Source organism: Cuculus canorus, chromosome Z (genome assembly GCF_017976375.1).
Source record: "Cuculus canorus isolate bCucCan1 chromosome Z, bCucCan1.pri, whole genome shotgun sequence".
NCBI lineage: Eukaryota > Metazoa > Chordata > Aves > Cuculiformes > Cuculidae > Cuculus > Cuculus canorus.
In genome coordinates, this window is record NC_071441.1 from 19,674,282 (window position 1) to 19,695,077 (window position 20,796).

The 20,796-nt window shown below is 36.7% G+C and overlaps 1 protein-coding gene across 9 annotated transcripts in view; it reads left to right on the forward strand.

The window, feature by feature from the left end:
* Window positions 1–20,796, forward strand: part of KDM4C (lysine demethylase 4C) — a 254,076-nt gene that overhangs the window by 206,527 nt on the left and 26,753 nt on the right. For 7 of the 9 annotated variants that reach the window (XR_008447639.1, XM_054053462.1, XM_054053459.1 and 4 more), the window contains 2 exons: window positions 9,938–10,123; window positions 16,936–17,106. Coding sequence is in view for 6 of the 9 variants with exons in the window: in XM_054053462.1 (XP_053909437.1) it covers window positions 9,938–10,123; window positions 16,936–17,106 (357 nt within the window). In the remaining 3 variants the exon portion in view is untranslated. Of the gene's footprint in view, window positions 1–9,937; window positions 10,124–16,935; window positions 17,107–20,796 lie in introns of those variants that run through there. The other 2 variants (XR_008447641.1, XR_008447640.1) reach the window with 2 other exon arrangements.

Below are 20,796 nucleotides of genomic sequence, written 5' to 3' on the forward strand. Positions count from 1 at the left end.
TCTTGCCCAAGGGATATATACTGAAGTCCATTCCCATTTTCTAATCTCTTAGTACACAAAGCAGCACATTACAGTCATGCTAGTAGGCAGATTAAATTTTGATATTTGAGCTTGTATTGCCATCAAAGGTTTCTGTTTATGCTTGAAGAGATTCTTGTTTCTACACATTTGAAGGAGCATATCTTAAATGCTATAAGATTGTCTCTTTAGTAATTTTCTTTTCTTTGTGGGTGTGTGAATTAGTATCACCTTACGGACTTACCATTCTTGGAAGGATTGAGAATTTGCTAGACAAGACATAGTGATACCTTTATTTTGATAAAGACTGACTTTGCATTTTTTTATTTCAGTAAATTATTTGCAGGAGATTGCTAAGAATGTAATCCTTTCAATGGTGCATCTCAGTTCTAACTTCGAGTGCTCTCTATTAAAGTGTTAAATTCCCTCTGTGCATTTCTATGTGTTCATACTAAATATTGTAAAGCAATTATTATTAAATAAATTATACAGAAACGATGATCTTCTCTGTACTAAGTGTAAATAAAATGAATTGGCAGTATGTCCTTGCAGCAAAGAGGGCCAACTACACCCCAGGCTTGATTTATAAGACTCTGGCCACCAGGCCCAGGGAACTGATCCATCCTTCCCTTTTATTTGGCGTTTGTAAGATTGCACCTGGTCTCCCCATTACAAGAAGCATATTGACATATGAGAGCAAGTCCAGTGAAAGGCCACTGAGATGCTTGGGATAGAAGCATCACAGAATGGGTTCAGGGAAACTGGAGAAACTGGGTCTGTTGAGAAAGCTTTTTTTTCAGAGACCTTACTACTATTTATAAGTGTAATCAGAGGGTAAAGGGAAGATGGAGCTAAATGCTCCGTGGAGGTACATGATTATGTCTTGAGAGGTAAAGAACACAAATAGAAACATGGTAAATTCCAGTGTAATAAAAGAAAATTTTTCTTACTATGGAAGCTGGTGGCCAAATACTTGAATGGGTGCCCAGGAAAGCCAGAAGATCTTTGTCCCTGAGGATGTTCAAAAATCAGCTGGGTAGGTCTTGTTTAACCTGATTTAGGTTAAACCTAACCTTTGGCAAGGTGTTGGACTATATAACCTCACGAGGTCTCCAACCTCAATTTTTCTTTGACTGTACGAAAATAGTTTTGGCTCCATTTTGCACAGTTGTTTTTGTCTCTACACTAGTTACTTGTGTTCAGAAATATGTGGTTGTGAGTGGATGGCTGGAGTGCAGAAAAGAATCTGTATATGACCATTGCATTTAATTTCCTTTTATGCCTATACGAATCAATTGGAAGAAGTATGGATAGGCTAGGCTAGGCTAGGCTTGGCTAGGATGGGATGGGATGGGATGGGATAGGGCAGGGTAGGGTAGGGTAGGGTAGGGTAGGGTAGAGTGGGGTGGGATAGGGTAGGGTTAGGTAGGGTTGGATGGGATGGGATGGGATAGGGTAAGGTAGCATAGCATAGCATAGCATAGCATAGCAGTATTTCAGTTGGAAAAGACCTACAATGATTATCTGATCCAACTAACAGGGCACTTCAGGTCTGACCGAAAGTTAAAGCATGTTGTTAAAGGCATTGTCCAAGTGCCTCTTAAACACTTGGGGCATTGCCCATCTCTCTTGGAAGCCTGTTCCAGGGTTTGATGACCCTCTTGGTAAAGGAATGCTTCCTAATGTTCCTAATCTCCACTTGCCCTTCTCAGGAAGCTGAAGAAAGCAATGAGATCCGCTTCAGCCTCTCTTCTCTGACTTAGACAAGCCCAAAGTCCTTACCCATGCCTTAGAGGACATGCTTTCCAGCCCTTCCACCAGCTGTGTTGCCCTCCTTCGGACACATACAAGATCCATTCATCCTTGTTAAACTGTGGGGCCCAGAACTGCACGCAGGTGCATACCCAAGGTGAGGCTGCACCAATGCTGCATGCAGTGGATAATCCCCTCTTTTGACTAGCTGGTTATGCTGTGTTTGATGTCCCCCAGGATGCAATTTGCCCTCTTGGCTGCCAGGATGCTGCTGACTCATATTGCACCTGCTGGCAACTAGCACCCCCAGATCCCAGTCTGTTCTCCAGCCACTCTTCTTATTTATACTTGTGTACAGTGTTAATTTGTCTCAAGTGCAGAATATGGCATTTTGATTTGTTTAATTTAATCCCAATTACAAAATAATACTGGTAGCCCTAACCACCATATCTAGTGGAGGCTGAGCATCAAGTCAGCGAATCGATGCCGTACCACCTTTTCAGCCTAAATGGTCTTTCACAGTTTGCCAGATATTTTAGCCTTTGTATAAATGGCAGATCTATTCTGACTGGTCTACGTGAATCTGAAGAATAGTTTTAATATGAATATACTTTCTTCCTGGATAATGAAGCAAAGGAGATTCTTTACAACCTTCCATATTTATCTTCCTGGAATTTCTGTCTTCCAATACTATTATGAACCATTTATTCTTGTTTATTTTAGGATGCCTGAAAGGTGCACTGAATACAGACATAATGCTTCTATAAAATAATACTTTTTAAGGCAGTGTTTTTAATTGTTCATATAGTGCAATGTAGAAGGTAAAAGATGAAACTTATGGGGAAAACCCCCCAAAGAATACATGTAACATTTCAAAGCTACAGAGGAAGAAGCGTCTGGCAAAACGATTTCTTTTGTCTCGTAGTAAAAACACATTTGAAAAAATGTTTGATTATATAAAAACTACAGTTGAACTAGAATAATGAGAGTCTCCTTTTAAAGTGAAGGATTATAGTCACATATTAATATTTGAGAAAGAAGGTAGCTATGAAGATATGAAGCGTTAGGATAACTGAATTCTCAGAGCGTCACCTAGTGTACATGAATCTGGAAGGAAGTGGTACGGCATTTTGGTGTTCAATGACTATGTGCTAGAAGCATATTCAAAATATATGTAGTGATTCTTCTTTTATAAAGGATAAGTTGCTGACAGAATATTTTCCTTTTACTATTTATTGATAATAAGACTGTGAGGAGATAGTAGCAATATGTGTATATGATACTTCCGTCAGTAGATCTCTAGGGCAGGATTACAGACCTCTCAAGAACTCCCTGGGTGTCTCCGACAGCAGAGAACACTAATAGTGCTGTAACCTGGAAAAGGAGTAGGAACTTAACTGCAGTGCTTGGTGTTGAAATCTAATTACAAATATTGAAGACTTCAACAGTACTGAAAATAAATACATATCAGTTCACCGCCCTAGATATGGCATAGTGTAGGTATTGTGGTAGTGAGTGCTACTACATAGGCAACTCTTGGAACTCTAACAAAATCTTTTATTTCTTTCCTTTTATCTCACAACGTTCACCTTTTACCAGTTAAGGAAATTACATAGTGTATCACAGGTGCATAACCCTTTCAGCCACTTTCTAAATTAAGAACTTCTTCACCAAGTGGTTTGTTTTCTTTGATTGTTTTTCTTTTTCTTTTGTGTAAGGACTCTTTCATTACAGTTGCACAGTTTGTGCTTTAGAAAAACTAAAATTTATTTTAACTCTACACTGTGTGTTTGTCTTTCCTTTCCTATGAAGTAAAAAGCTATTGGTACCTTAGCGGTTTCACTGAAATAGTAGATGTATGTTGTATTTACACATAATTTTGGTGAGTCCTCATAATATTTTTATCAGCTCTTAAAATCATATTCTAAAACAATATGGATATTTGGTGCTTGGTCAAGACCTTTTCATGTTTGATACAGGATTAAACAGGACTTGCAAGTTCACTCATTGAAAGTGGATCCAAAAGTACATTATTTCAGAGTTTTTAGAAAATAAGATTAGTGTTTCTAATTGTTCCTGCTGCATAAGTGCTATGTTTACTTCTCTGCTGGAATATGTGACTAATGGAATTTTGCCTACATCTAGATAATGTCTGCCATGTTTAATTTGCCTAAGGTACATGCTGTAGGCAGACTTTCTGAGCAGCAGGAAAAATCACAAAACATTTTCTATAAGTATTGTTTTTTTTTTCCTCTTAAAGTACTTATTGCTGTGTTTGAAATACCAAGGGAATGCAAATAGTCCCTTGATAGTTTATCTAACAACATTCTTGGCTAATTTTATGTCAGTGTCTAATATGATAAACAAAGAAGTGGAATGGAGGTTCTAAGAAACTCTGTTTTTCACATGATCTGATTCTAAGCTTTGTCAAATTCGGAGCTGGAATGTTCAGCTTGGTTTAGATTAATCAGGAATAACAGCAAACATAAAATGAAAAGAGTAGTGAGCTTGTGTCCATAGAAATGCACTATACTGTCTCCCAATATTAAGTGCTGACTTTGTATTCTGAAAGACAGTTGTGCAGACAACATGTGCTCAACTGATCTGCAGATAATGTGTCAAATCTCTTCATAGTATGTATCTTCTGATTGCACTGTGTATCTTTAACAAATCTTTGTGCGAGTACCTTGCTACTAACTCTTGCAGTATGACTAGACTGTAATCTTTTCTCACTTCCAATCCATGTTATGGCTTTGACTGGAGGAAGAAAAGATAAGCTTCACTGCACATTTCATACTGTACGTCTCAAATTATAACAGCTGGTAAGCTAGTGAAACTCCTTGTGCCAATATTCTCTGTGAAATCAGACCAACATATGTTGAGATCTGTGGGTATTTTACTACTGGTTACAGTAGGACCAACGTATCATATCTAGAGTGTGATCACACACAACAGTAATTAATATTGCTTGTCTGGTAATATAAATTCTGAAGCTAAGTAGATTCATTATGAAATTAAGAGATGCCAAAGCAGATCTTACAAGAAAAGCGGTGTTACTGTGTTTAATACATGATTCTGTTAGGGACTGGAATTTTGTTTTGTAAATATTACTGTTTGAAGGAAGGAATATAAAATTCTTAATATAAGGATGCATGAAAATGGGACTTTCTTCTGCAAAATATTAGCATCTTTTTTCCTCAGATTTGTTTTTTACAATCCATTCTGTTTATGTATTTGCAACTTATTAATATTAAAAAGCTATTCCGTGATTATGAAATCCATTTGCAGCAGAATATTTTTCATTTTTGGGGAAAAAGAGGTCATTTCACCTTCTAGAAAATTGAAGTACATTGTTTCTGTCCTATATTCTTAATCTCCAGTTATATAAACAATTTTATTTATTTTCCAATTCATTTTGCATCTGAATCTGTTATTAAGTTTGATCCTCAGCTACTTTCCCCATTGTCTCTGCTTTGCACGAATATCTGGCAAGCATTAAGTCAAAATGACATTCTTCATGGCTATCTAGAATGTTGAATTTACTTTAGCTGTTAGGAACAGCTGTAGTTTTATGCTACGGAAAAGCTGTCAGCTGGGCATTGAATTATTATATGAATATATTTCAGTAAATGTGATTGTAGGGTGTCAAACTTGTTAATTTCACAAGTGGAAAGCTTACATACCTAAATATGAGGTTTACCCAATCTCAGAGGTTTTTAGATTCTCTCCTCTGCAGGATTTGTCCAGTATTGCTTCCATTCTATATAAATCCTTTATTTTGTAAACTTAAATAAATAAGACTTGGGGCCAGGGTGGGAGGGAGAGTGAAATCGCGAGTCTTCACAACTGGTGATTGCCTCTCTTATAATTTTTATGCCTTTTTCCTTTAAGTTCGAGTGATCAAGTTTAGTGATTTTTTTTTCCTTAAGCAAAGCACTACAAAACATTTATATCACCTATTTTTTTTTTTTACCCCCCCACCATAAAACCAATATTAACATAGGGAAAAAAAAAGGTTCAAAATTTCATGTGCTGTAATGTATGAGAAATACATTATTATAAGCTAAGGAGGGGAAGAACTTCCAGTATGGGTCAGTCAGACACAGCACAGATCCATTTACTACTTATAGCTGGTATAAAGCTTGGTATATAGCTCAGCTAAGGTTCCAAAAGGCTATGCAGAGCAGATTTTTATAGTTTGTTTTGCTTTTATTCTGTGCATTCTGATTTTATTACTCAAATATAGCAGATTAAGTGTTTGATTTATATTTTCAAAGATGAAGGAGCTTTTTGTCATCTCTGAATGAGGCCATCCTGCCTAATACAGTTACACAATATGAATTAGCTTTTACACTGGACTTTTATTTGTGCATATCTTTACTTTCCCAAATTCATGCCTAAGTTTGAGACTCATTGTAAAGCAGGGTACATCTGCATCATCCCTTTCAGTGTTGCACTTATACAAAGGACACATCTTACAAATAATAGGAAATGTATTTCATTGTTTGTCAACCGTGATTCTTGTAGTGCTCCCTGAACGAAGACTGGTATTCAATTATCACAGGGATTTTTTATTTTTCCTCCATGTACAGTGGTGTTTCTTTCCCCTGTTTTTATTCATGTTCTTCGTATTTCTCATACCTGTAAGAATGTAGCACAAGAGATGAGTGAGTGTATTTGGCCTTCCTTGACAGTGAGATGGATTTGTCTCGTGGTTAAAACTCAGGAAGTATTCTCACTTTCTTAAACTGACGTGAAGTCTGCATTCACACTATTATATATAGCTAAGCAGTATTCCTTTTACATAAAAGTCTATCTGAAGTAATTTCACTTTTCATCGGTATGACTGAAATTTTACACTAGCCTGACAGAAATCAGAATGTATTCAATAGTGATGTTGCAGCTTTTTTCCAAAAATTTTTTTTTCAGTATTTTCAAGTTGCAACTCTGAAAAGTACTTCGAGAAATAACTTTTCTTACAATATGTCAGTTTATCTAATATGTTCTTATTAAGTTAACCTATTCCAGAAGAGAACAGAGGAATCAGTCTCTTTTACAGGAGGGATGAAGGTTTGTTCTAATTTTTCTGGATTTAGCCAACCCATTTGATGTGTTACATCTTCAGTTCTGAGTAGCACATTTCAGTTGAGTAGAGAAGTTCAATTGAGTAGCAAATTTCGAACAAATATAAGTAGTCAATATTCCAGCAGAATGTTTTCAAATTGCTGAATTCAGTGTTTCGTGTCATTAAATAAAATGTTTGTACTTTAGAATAGCTGAGAGAATTTTGTTATCATAAATGACATTTAACAGTTTTATTAGCCGTGATGACAGTTATCAGAGGATAGTTCCTGTATGTGATATGTATAACACAATAGTCCGTAGGAATTAACAAAATAATTGTTCTGTCTAGCGTGTTTGTTAATGTCATTTGGTGTCACAATAGTGGTGATCTTCTACATTGTCTATTTTTAGTATGATGGATCTTAATTTAACCTAGTTCATAGAATTATAGAATAATAGAATCGTTTGGTTGGAAAAAAATTTTGAGATCATCAAGTCCAACCGTACCTGTCCACTGCTAAACTATATCCCTGAGCACTTCATCTACCTATCTTCTCTAGGGATGGTGACTCAACCACCTCCCTGGACTGCCTATTCCAGTACCCGATAACCCTTTCAGTGAAGGAATTTGTCCTAATGTCTAATCTGAACCTCCCTGATGCAACTTGATGCCATTTCCTCTTGTCCTATCACCTGTCACTTGAGAGAAGAAAACAATACCCCGCTCACTACAACCTTATTTCAGGTAGTTGTAGGCAGTGCTGAGGTCTCCCCTCAGCCTCCTTTTCTCTATGCTAAAGAACTCCAGTTCCCTCAGCTGCTCCTCATAAGACTTGTTCTCCCGCCCCTTCACCAGTTTTTCTCTGGATGCACTCCAGGACCAGAGTGTCTTTCTTGTAGTGAGAGGCCCAAAACTGAACACAGTATTCGAGGTGCAGCCTCACCAGTGCCAAGTGCAAGGGCAGAATCTCTTCACTGATCCTCCTGGCCACACTGTTTCTGATACAGGTCAAGATGCCATTGGCCTTCTTGGACACCTGGACACATTGCTGGCTCACATTCAGCCAACTGTCAATCAGCATCCCCAGGTTCTTCTCTGCTAGGCACCTTTCCAGCCGCTCTTCCCCAAGCCTGTAGCGCTGCACGGGGTTGTTGTGCCCCAGGTGCAGGACTCTTGGCCTTGTTGAACCGCATCCCATTGGCCTCAGTCCACTGATCCAGCCTGTTCAGTTCCCTTTGCAGAGCTCCCCGAATCTCAAGCACATTGACATTTGCTCCCAACTTAGTGTCATCTGCAAATTTACTAAGGGTACATTCATTCCTCTCATCCAGATCATTAATAAAGGCATTGAATAGGACTGGACCCAGCACCGAGCCCTGGGGAACACCACTTGTGACTTGCATCCCACTGTATTTAACTCCATTTACACCTTCTCCAGCACTGAGGTCAGACTGACAGGCCTGTAGTTTCTCGGATCCTCCCTCCGGCCCTTCTTGTAAATGAGTGTAACATTTCCTGACATGCAGTGAAGTGGAGCTTCCCTAGTCAGCCAGGACTGCTGGTAAATGATGGAAAGTGGTTAGGTGAGTACCTCTGCCAGTTCCCTTAATGGCCTTGAGTGGATCCCATCCAGCCCAATAGATTGGTGAATGTCTAATTGGCCAAGCAAGACTCTAGCCATTTCCTCTTGGATCATTGGAGTTTTGTTCTGATCCCCATCCCTGTCTTCTGGCTCAAGATGCTGAATACCCAGAGAAAATCTTACCTTGCTGTTGAAGACTGAGGCAAAGAAGACATTAAGTACCTCAGCCTTATCCTCATCCTCTGTTCCTATTGTTCCCCCTGTATCCATTAAAGGACTTATATTCTTTTTGGCCCTCCTTTTGTTCTTAATATATGTGTAGAAATCATTTTTTATTATCTTTCACAGAATTGGCAATTAAAGTTCTAGTTGGGCTTTAGCCCTTCAGATTTTCTCTCTGCGTGTTCTCACTTCATCCTTGTAGTCCTCCTGAGATGCCTGCTGCTTCTTCTGAAGCTCATAGACTTTCTTCCTTTTTTTCTGAGATCCACCCAGAACGTTCTGCTCAGCCAAGCTGGTTTTCTTACCCACTGGCTCATTTTTCAGCACGCGGGGATGGCCTGCTGTTTTGCTGCCAGGATTTCCTTCTTAAAGAGCATCCAGCCCTCCTGGGCTCCTTTGCCCTTTAGGACTGCCTCCCAAAGAACTTTATCAACCAGCTTTCTGTACAGTCCGAAGTCTGCCCTGCGGAACTCCAAGGCGTCACTTCTGCTGACTCCCCCTCCTTACATCTCCAACAACTGAGAATTCTGTCATTTTATGATCACTGTGCTGGAGGCATCCTCCAACTGTCACATCTCCCACAAGGCCTTCTCTGTTCACAGACCACATGTTGACACGATGTTTTAATATATGAAGTGGGAAATATAGCATGGAAACAGCCTTAAGCTGTGGAATTATGCAAAAGCTTGGGATAAAGAAAACATTTCTAATTTTGAAGTGATTTATCCATGGTAATAGGTTATCTGAGGATATTGTAGAAACTGTTTCATGAAGTTGTTATTTTAGCCGTCTCCCAAAGGCTGTCGAAGTGCACACTTAGTCCAGCTTCCAAGTAGGATGCTAAGTTAAATGATATGTGGAAGTCCTGTTTAGCCCTACATTTCTGTGGGCCCATTCTCTTTATTTTTCAGTCTCACTGTTTTGTTTTTTTTTGCAGAATTGTGTATAGGTTTTTCAATTTACCTGTTTTAGGAAGGGCAGGTTAATTTTCAGAGAAGTGTATGGAATTTGAAATTAAATTTATAAGTAGCTATCTATATATCAGTTTTCTTACTATAGCACCAGAAATCATAATCTTCATGTTAATGGAAAAAAAGGCAAAAATAGTTTTTATTAATTATCATATTAATAAATTACCTTGTAATTAATAAATGCTGTTTCTTTCTTATGCAAATTGCACGGTATAAAAGGTAATCAGTGAAGCACAAATAACTTTTAAGTTCTTGAGATACTTGTATAATTAAATGGAGTTGGGTTGGGTTAGTATGGTAAATTTTCTGTTTATTTTGCTTCTGCAGAAATGTATCTTCTGCAGACAGAGAATTAAGAAAATCTCTGGTGCCTGCATTCAGTGTTCATATGGACGCTGTCCAGCCTCATTCCATGTTACCTGTGCCCATGCTGCAGGAGTGTTAATGGAACCTGATGACTGGCCATATGTTGTCTACATCATGTGTTTGAGGCACAAGATCAACCCAAATGCGGTAAGGAATTTGTTTCCTTCTTTGTTAAAAAATGTAATTGCAGAATTAAAGTATGTTTCCAGAGAAAATGGAAGAAAGGATTCATACCAAGTATTGCATCAGCTCCAGCTATTGTATTTCCATACAGAGCAAACTATTGCATCTTGAAGGTTTTTTTCTTATGCCATTACCTGAGAGAAATGATACTTGATATCCCTAACACATTTTTGGATTAGACTAATTGTTGAATATATTGTTTTGACAGCCAGAGCAAGTCTTTGAATTCTCTGTTCCGTTAACCTGGAGTGTATTACAAATACCCATATCACAATATCTCGCAAAAACTCGTAGATACTGTGAGGTAAAGAATATGGTATATGTGGAAGTTCTTTGTTTCACAGCCAAGAAGTGTATTGCACATCTCCAATTATAATTATTCTGTCATGTGGCAAAGAAACACCAGTATGTCATGAAAATTCGTACTATTACTGTGCCTTTTTATTTCCTGCCTGTGCTCAGGAAGATTCTTTAATTTTAGATGAGGCACATGAGAAGTTAGTTATTACTGTCTTGTTGTCTTTAATGTTTTCTATTCAAATGAATTTTTACTACCTCACTTAAGAGAGAACTCTTGCTTTTTATCTTGGGCTTTTAAAACTGTATTTTGTTACCTAGCACATTAGAATGGCTTAAGTAGTCTTATTAAGGAAAGAGCTTGGTAAGTTAGTCACATTGAGAATTCACAAGTTGCAAACTTTTTATCTCCTTTGTACATTAGAAGTGTAAGAAATAAACCCAGATAATGTCTGTATAACATATGTCTTTCTTTCAGGAGGTTGTCAGTGAATCTTTGGTCTTAATGACAAGACCGCTGAAGAGTAAGATTTTCTTTCAGGTGGAGTAAAATGTAACACCTCCCTACCAGAGTAATCAGTCAGTCTGAGCATTCGATCTGCTGGTCGTTCTTAAAAAGGCAAACAAATTGTGTGTCCCTGTCTAAAACGTACACAGAACTGTTATGCCTATTAAGTACTTTCTGTTTTCTGAAAGGAATTAGCATGTGAAACCAGTATACTTCATGTGGTTTTAGTTTCTTCAAACATTTTTCAGAAAAGTAGGCTGGTCTGAAAAACAAAAAAACTTACGTCTCTATCTGAACAGGCAACTTAAGATGCCTTTCTTGGATTTCTTGGAAAACATTATTGTAACTTGAAAATTACTGGGTTAAAATCATGGCCTGTAAAAACAGAGCTATCCTTCCCAGATTTTTTCTAGTATTTGATTGGGATAAGTCTTTGTATTCTAGGTAGTGGGATTTGCATCAGTAACTGAGAAATCATTCCCTGATCAAATAGGATTTTCTGCATAATACTTGCCTATATTCCTACTTCAAATGTGTATTGTAGCCATTTCCTCTTCTCTTTCTTTCCCCAACCTCTCTTAATATATCTGTCCCTGATGCTGGAGTCCCCTTATGCTGTTAAACAACGCATGTGATTTGCTTCACCCAATTCTCTTTTATGATACTTAATGGTAAATGTGCTGAAATTTCTGGTAATTTATTCTGTGTTTGTACAGCACTTAATATAGTGCTGTAACTGTCCTAAGAAGTTGTCTTTTCTGGCATTTCTGTGTTTGTTTTAGTTATTAGTAAAAATACCTACAGAATATTTATGAAAACCAGATGGGTTGTTTAAGGAGAATTTACTCCTTCAGTGTGTACACTTGCTCTGAAACAAAAAGGAAATTATTAAATAGCTATTATTTTGAAAAGTAAAAAAAACCCACACTGATCTGAAAAAAACACAGTAGTCATAGAGCCATGTGGAATCCCGTAAAATCAGGTTTTTCTTACTGATTTTCTTAACCTTTATTGGGTAGTGTCAAAGAAAAAAAAGTTTCCAACTATAGAGAAACAGGATTCTGTGTGGCTACTCTTTAATATGTTACGTGAAAGATGTTTAAAGTAGTTTGGAACTGGCCTATCACATTCTTTACTGAAACTGAAGACCATCTTTTTGAAAATAACACCCCCCTCGTATTATTAATATATTTCCTGTTTCTCAAAGAAAAATTAGATTTGCGGAAGAGAAAGAAAAATGAGGCTTTTGTGTTTTTCATTGGGCCCAAGCTTCAAAAATCAGATATTTTGTTAAATAATCTTGCTCTGTGAACTTCTTATCTTACTCCCGAGACAAAGTAGATTGCCACATGTTTGCATGTACTTGGTTTTTTACTCTGTCTTTTGGATAATTAATCTTATTATATCTTTAACCTTTGGATTTTTTTTCACCATTGGTTTTCTTGTTATGTTTTTCTTACCTACTACCTATTCCTTCATGCAGAAATTACGTTGCTCTTCACCATAGCATTGTATGTTGCTTCTAATGAACTTTTCCTGTTGCCTGTTGTTTTAACTTCCTTGCTTGAAAGCAGAACAGCGGAATCATGCAGACTGAAGTATTATGCTCACTTTTTGAACTTTTGCAGGGGTCAATAGATTGTCTTGTCAGCAAGAAAAAAGGCTCTTTGGTATTTAGCAGTTGAAAACATTGTACATAAAGTAAAGACAGTATTATTTCTCCTCAATTCAAGGAAATAAAATTAAAAGTGTCTTTTTTTTTTCAGTAACATAGCCTCTAGATATTGTGCCTAAATGCTCAGTGAATACCTGTGGTTGCTACTTTCTTCAAGTTTAAAAAAAACCCAAACAACCCAAAACTCAACAACCAGACTAGAGCTTCTGGACACTAGAAAAAATGGTGACATGTATCTATAGTAAAAAAATTGCCTGTGTACAGGTAAAGATGTATTACTAGTGGTATTAGTATACCTCTTCACCACCTATTGCAGTGATGAGGTGGAGTATACATCCAAATTATTATGGCTGTGATCTCAATCAAACTGTGTCAAAATGACACATCCATATACATTCAAAAGTGGGGTTTTTTTGCCATCAGGTTCTGAATTGCCTTCAGGATTTTTTTCCTTGAGTACTATTTTAATGTCAACCGTGGAAAACACTGGCAAATCTTCTGATGAAAAATTGTAGCAAACAGTCAAAAGGGAAAGCATAATCTTCGCACCTATATTGTTCTGCCAAATGAAGTAAATACTAAGAACTGGAATATTTAAATAGTGATATGACTTTTCAAAAATATGTTGTTTCAAGGCCCGTGAGCTTAAAACTAAGCATACCTATTATATTTCCTGAAGGTACAGCTTTAAAAAATAACACAAAAATTTGCTAACTGAAAAGTTGCTTTATATAGAATGTTTTTATTATTCCTGTCACATTCTATATTATTTTGTTATTTAAATTTGTGCAAGGAAGGTGCTACAATTTACTATTTACAGACAGCAGGGCATGTTTCTTTCATTTTTCCTCTTTGACTGTGCTTGTCTCTGGACGTGAGACATGTCCCTCACACCTTTTGGTCATAAAACTGCAAGAAAATTTGCATTCTGCATTTGAGAGTAAGTGCTGCATGTGGATTTTTTTTTTAATTAAAAGAACTACACTAACAGGAAAAAAAGCCCGTGACGGTTCCATTACAAGATTAGTAAAGACAGCACTGACAGTCAGAGGTAGCCAGCTGGAAGCAAACATATACTCACAGGTGATGTCTTGTTTGGAAAGCGTGATCAGAAGGGGCCATCTAGATAGAACCAGTAATGTGCATTTTGAAAGATCAACTGTCGATAGAATGGACAAAGACAGGAGTTGTAAAAACCCATTGTATAGAAGTTGCAAAAACCTACTGTTGCTAGTTTTAGAGCTACTTCAAATTATCTGCTGCAATTATCAGCCAGTTCTTAAGTCCGTAGGACACAGGGAAGGAAGACATGATGTTGAATGGAAGCCATAGATCCTTTTTCTGTTGTATACCTGAGTAATGCAATGTTGTTGTTTGGCACTGTCTACTAACTACTGCCTCCCGCCCTTAACATTTCAAAGAGACTAAGGCATGCCTTATAAGGGACATACTATTAAAAAATCATGAGCCGGCATATCTTTGAAATGTCATGCATCATTTCTATGTCTAAGTTGCAGTTCCGAGGAGTAAGCTTAAAATGATGCAATGAGAATTATGTTCCTGTATGAAGTAATTTTTTTTTCAAATTTGGGGATCCTCTATAAAAAATTGTAGTCAGATAGTTTCTACATACTTAGATGTACATCAGATGCCTATTTCATGATAGTTATGATTTTGTATACATATAGTTTTTAGATCTTGTTTCACAAGATTTTTGTTAAACAAAAATGTTGTTTCCGCCATGCAGAAAACGAAGGAGAAAATATTTTTCCTTCTTATCTTTTTGAAGTTTGCACACAGAACGCAGGGTTAACTTTTTTCCTTTGTATCTGTTTGTTTTCAGTATTTCTGCCACTATCTTAGCTCATCCTTGGCTTAGGTACTGTTAAAGAAAATCATGTTTTTAAACCACAGCTTTCTCAATAATCTGGTAACTACCACAGCTGTTTCTTTAATCTGATAGACTCTCTTACATAACAACTGTCCTTTCTGATAAAAAATGACATTCTTAACATCAATAAATTCTTAAGATTTTCTGACAGGAAATGTTTTCTGGGACATGCAATCAATTACAGAGTGTACTTGTCAATATTTTTTCTGAGAAATAAATCAAGAAACCTATGAAGGTAACATACTGAAAAATAGTCTTCTCCTTGAGCTAGGATACATTGCTGGTTTTTATTATTTGTTCTAATGAGCAATGGCATTTCTTCTCTGAAAATTTTATCATTAAATGAACCTGTGTTATTTCTCAAAATACTGTATTTTGCCTTCCATCTTCTCTAAAAGATTCCATCTTCAGGCTTTAAAAACATTTACACCTTTTAATTGACATATTTCTCTTCGTGCTTCTGTATTGTAATATCAAGATTTTTCTATAATCTCATATAAGTAACTCAATTAATGCACCTCAGTTTACTTCTGATCCCCCACCTCATCAATAACCGAATAGACTAATGTCAGGAATTGAAAGGTAAATTAACATTTATGTTTACATATGTTTCAAGATTGTATAAAAAGTCCTAATTGACATGATGTCACTTCTGTGATAATACCAGTAATTTAATGTTTATGTACTTAATTCTGCTACTTAGTCTAAATATAGACAGGTGAAACTAGGAAGAAACAATTTTGTTCTACAGATAAATGGTTAAGTAATTTGTGAGTATGCTCAGAACATTAATTCTAGGTAAAGTTGAAAGTGCTTCAGAAATATTGTTGGATTTTACTATCTGAGGTGACCTCAGCCAAATCCTCCAAATGCGTATGTCAGGCAGAGCTCTGACACAAAGAGATTTAGTGCACTGTCTCCAGAAAAGAATATTCGTACTTGGTTTGCCCTTAGTTTGCAGGAAAATAGCCCATAAAAAGAAGCATGATACTGACTACACTCTCCACAGAACCAGAAGTGTTCAAATTTAGGGTGGTTTTTTCCTCTTCCCTAAAAGCATTGGCATTATTATTAATGCTTGAAGTCTAACAAAAAGAACTGCTGCTGTCCTTGGTTCTTTCTTTGATATTTGCTAGAAAATCTACAGCTACTATAGCATTTTCCAGATTTTCACAGATACTTTTTAAGATTAGTATATTGATTGAAGAATTCACTGCCTTTGAAGATTTGAAAAGCAGCTCTAGGAAATTTAGAAATTACTTCAGTGTATGTAATAAAGTCTTTTCATGCTGTTTATACAATAATTTATAAAAAAAATAGTTTAGGCTTGGTATATGCCAGTGTAGTTGCCCTTTGTATTAGCATCTTCCACTATAAGAAAAGTTCAACTGTTCAGGTAGCCAAAGTCACAATGACTCACTTCTGCATAAACAAATGGACTTTCGTATGGTAATGAATAGACAGTTAGGATCATAAGAAAGAAGTGCCTTCTTTGTCTTATTAGGATGAGAAGCTCTTGATTGCTCTTGATTTTATTTTTTGTGGCAAAAAAAGGTTGCTTTTTAAATGAAAGGTTGATAGGAATACGTTAGTTGGGAGCTACCATGTCACAGCTGTCTGCATCATGGGGCTTTCTGCACATTTGCTTACTTAGAAGGTTCCATTTCTCCTTTTATTTATAGAATCCCCTGCGCAGTTATTGATATAGAATTTTTGTGTAGTTTTACAACCCGAATACTTTCCTGATTAACTTAACTAACTCTGGAGAATTAATAGTGAAAAATGAAAAAAAAAATTGTTTTAGATTTGCTATGTAAATAGTTAATGAAGAGCGTTCAATGTTGTCTGAAGTTTTAAAGCAAAAGTTCTGTACAGTATAAGTTAAGAAGTTACTCAGGTACACTGCTGGAGACAACTCTGACAAGAACTGCATATGCGTTTTCTTATTACAACTGATACAGCAAAATATTATGCAATATGTAGAATCATAGTGAAATCCAGCACTTTTATATAAAACAATGCAAGACCAAAGTCTGAGTTCATCAAATCTTACCTCTTCAAGCAAATTCTACAAGTTATTCTACAAATAAAATTACAGGTTAAAAATATTGCTAATTGTGTGTTGTTGGTTTTATGCAGAATAGTTATGAAGGCATCAGCCACAAAAATATTTTCCAGTGCTAAGGATTTGTTATTCTTCAGATGCCATTTGTTTTCTCCTAACATGCAGAAACTTCCTATGAAAAACAAATTTGTGTGATCATGATTGGAAGGAACGATTTTGCATTCGAAGTTTTTGGATTGAGTGGAGAATTGTTATCAGTTTTGACACTGATAGATTCCTGATGAGTAAACTGGTATTTTAAGATTAGATTTTCTTTTAAATTCTTCCTTTTTACTTTAAGAGAGCCAAAGCATGTGAGAAGGCCATTACAGTTGGGCAGACCGTCATCACAAAACACAGGAATACACGATACTATAGTTGCAGAGTCATAAGAGTGACATCTCAACTTTTCTATGAAGTCATGTTTGATGATGGCTCTTTCAGTCTGGATACTTTCCCTGAAGACATAGTAGTAAGTACTTTCTCAGATACTTGTTCCTTCTGGGATTTTGGCTTGTTTGGTTGTTTTTTTTGTGTTTGTTTCTTTGTTCTGTTTTTGTTTCTGTGGACTTTTTTTTGGGTTTTGTTTGTTTGTTTTTAAATTAGAGCATTGGAATTTCTTTAACTACTTCTTTTGACCTTGAGCATAACGTCTTAATATTCAGTTAATGTCCTTTTTTTTTTACTTTTGCTGTTGTGAATGATTATTTTCTTATAGGCTTCCAAACCTTGGTTGTTCTAATTAGTCTTTGCCATTTGACCAAATGAATCAAAAGTAATCTTACAAAGTCTTTTAATTAAATAAGAAATATGTATTTAATAAAGGATATGAGAGAGGGAATTCCTTATATTCTTATCTGTCTCTCAGAGATAAGTCATAAAAATTCCTTGCTGAATAGAAAACTTCTGCTATAACGGGAAGAATACCTCACAAGATTCTGTTCTAACAACTTGTTTACACCATCTGATATTTAGTTTGTGAGATTACATTATTAATGATAAAAATCATCAGGGAGAAGAATGTGTAGTTGATTGCGTTTCCAAAAAGAAACTGGGATTTTGATTTCCCATATGAACTTCAAGAAACTACAATGTTTTTCAGAACTATTAAAGACCACATAGTGTATTTAGCACAAATGAACAAAATTTCCAGACAGTTGGGGAGAGATTCTGTTCCCCTTCACATTTGCAATGAATATGTTGGATGTTAATGTTTGTTGTGTTCAGCAGGTACTGCTTGATATCTTTCTCGCAAGATGACTCTAATCCTTGTTTACGTTCATGCTCCTGAGTCCTTTTTGTGCTGAACTGGTGTTTTGGGTGTATCTTCTGCTAATAATCTCTAGAAATTAGAGTCGGTGAATGCTGGAATGCAAAAATGCTGTTTGTTGCAAGACTGCTTTTCAGTTATCCCTGTGTCCTGTTCTGCATGTAGAAGAGGAGAATCTGGCATACGCCACAGTGCATAAGATTACATGGTTTGCAGCTCAAGGGGCACAACCCCCAGGAGCATTCCATATTCTTCTCCATTGGAAAGCTTTGAGCTGTGCTGTTTTCTGCAGGCCAGATGCTTTCCTGGAAGTAGCATTAGCTGACAGATACATCAGTGTATATGATACTGTTTTTCTTATAAGCTTCCTAGTTATTGAAAAGTCTGATGCCTTTTGAAAATACAGTGTTTGAAAGAGTACATTTCAGAGCGGTATATGGGGATTGCACTGTTTACCTCCCACTGGTCTTAACAGAAGACAGTCGGCAAATCCCTGTTACAAGTCTTTGAATATTTATCCTTTCATTTGAAACACTCTGAAAGGCTCCATTACTGATCAAAGACGTTCTGATTTAGGATGATGAAGATATTAGGCAAATGTGTCTCTATTGTTATTAGGAACCCCTCTTCGGCATATGCCAGCATCCAGGATCTGGCGAGGCAGAGATGAGAAACTGCCTGCTGCCCTGGTGGGTAGTCTGATCTGGAGCTAAGAATCAATGTAATCAGGCCTGGATATGCCTCAGTGCTTCTCAGATAGTGGGTGAATAACATATAATTGTTTGATGGAAACACCAAATGAATTTCACATTCCTCAGAGAAATCTTGTTGTGTTTTCATTAGATAATATACCTGCAGCAGTTACTGGAAGGAAGAAAAATATTTTTTTTCTTTTGCCTGGACTCAAATTTGCTATTCCATGCAATGCGTGTATCAGGTGTTAGTGCCGCTGGGAGAACTTATTCATCAAATCTGGTGTGAAAGCAATGTTGCTGCCTATTGAAGAACTTATTTTTCTAATCTGTTTTCACTTTTCAACTAGCTCACAAAGATAGCAAGAGCTTTCTGCTTTTCCAATATGTGCTGAATCTACTACATAATTTCAGCTCACAATAGACCACAATTCCAGTGTTCAGACACAGTGATTTATTTTTAAGCAGGAAAGTAGGGAGCAGGGAAATTTCAGCCTTGAAGCTTCATGAAATTCTGTTTGTGTGTAAACATTCAATAACTAGCAAAGCAGGATATATACATTGTTCTCTTCTCATATGTGTTTTTCTTGGTTTGTGTTAGCATTTGCTAGATACAGCAGATTTTTTTTTTTTAAAAGTATAGGTGTTAGATATAAGCATAGCTATGTATGTTTTTTTATTTCAAGTTATTACCTGATTTGTACCTTGTCAGTATTTCTTAGAATAATCACTCCTCAACTGCAGTGTTTAAACCTATTAGATAGCTTGTGGATGTGCTAACCAGTAAGCTTCCTCTCAACTCAGCAGCTGTAAGAGGATACAAAGAAGTATATGAGTACAATTTTTTTTCTGGAAGAAGACAGCAGGACAACTTCCTCTCTAAGTCATAGAAAGACTGCAGTAAGGAAGATAGTACATAGTTTCTTCAAGGAGGTGAGATGACAGGTTTAGCAGTTAGTTTAATAGTGCGTGCACACAAATGGGAGTGCATATGGTGCAGTCTTGAGTAACTGCTACCAACAGACAGCATGTATGCGTGCCACTTGCCACTTTTTGAAGGATTAAGGCTCTGTAATTTGTCACGCAGCACCTAGCTCAGCATCGGGAGGAGTACTGTTCTGCCCAACAGGCCAGATGTCAGTTGCCCCAGTAAATACCCTGGTCCTCCAGTGGCAGGTTTACACACAAAGTTCTTTGCTGTCATGGTGTCACCTTGCAGTTATCAAGCAAACTAGGTGAACAAAAATCATGTAATTATGCTTGCTGCAAAGACGTACCCACACTGTATTTTAGTTTACTGTTAAGTATAAATGTAGAGGTTCTCCATTGAGAAGATAAATCTGATCTGTGGGCTGTCATGCCCACAACCCAAGAGGGACTTTACTTATTTGATCTATAAATTGAATACCATCTTAAGAGATACTGTAGCATATGAAATGCTGCTGTAAATGTTCCTTACAAGCAAGAGCATATTAAGAATTGAGGAAGTGATATGTGTTTGGAAGGGTACTTGGATGCTATATTAAGGAGCTCATGACTTTGTTTTGCAGAATGACATTATGGTAATTTTTTGAGGTCCTGATAAATTCCAACAAACATAGTTTTGAAAAGGTATATATTAGTTCAGGTTAAGACATTTGGACTACAGTTGTCAAAAGGTCAAACAAGAATTTGGGGACCTACAAGAAAGCTGGGGAAGGACATTTTACAAGGGCATGTAGTGACAGCATGAGTGGAATGGCTTTAAATTGGAAGGAGGAAAATTTAGATTAGACATTAGGAAGAAATTCTTCACAATGAGAGTGATGAGGCACTGGCACAGGTCACCCAGGGAAGTTGTGGATGCCCCATCCCTGGAAGTGTTTAAGGCCAGGTTGGGTGGGGCCTTGAACAGCCTGGTCTAGTGGGAGGTGTCCCGACCCATGGCAGAGGGTTGGAACTAAATGATCTTTAAGATCCCTTCCAACGCAAACCATTCCATGAGTAAATGAATTATTTTTGCATGTGTCAGCTTGATCCATCCAACATCTTGCTTGATTATTATTTTTTTGTCTGCCACTTGTTTTTTTGAAGTGGACACCACTTTACCTGAAAAAAGTCATGCTAAAGCTTCCTACTGTGTGCATCTAAATTTCACAAAGCCCAAAATCATTATCATCTGCTTTGTTTGTAATAAAATTGAACTTATTTTAGTCGGTGA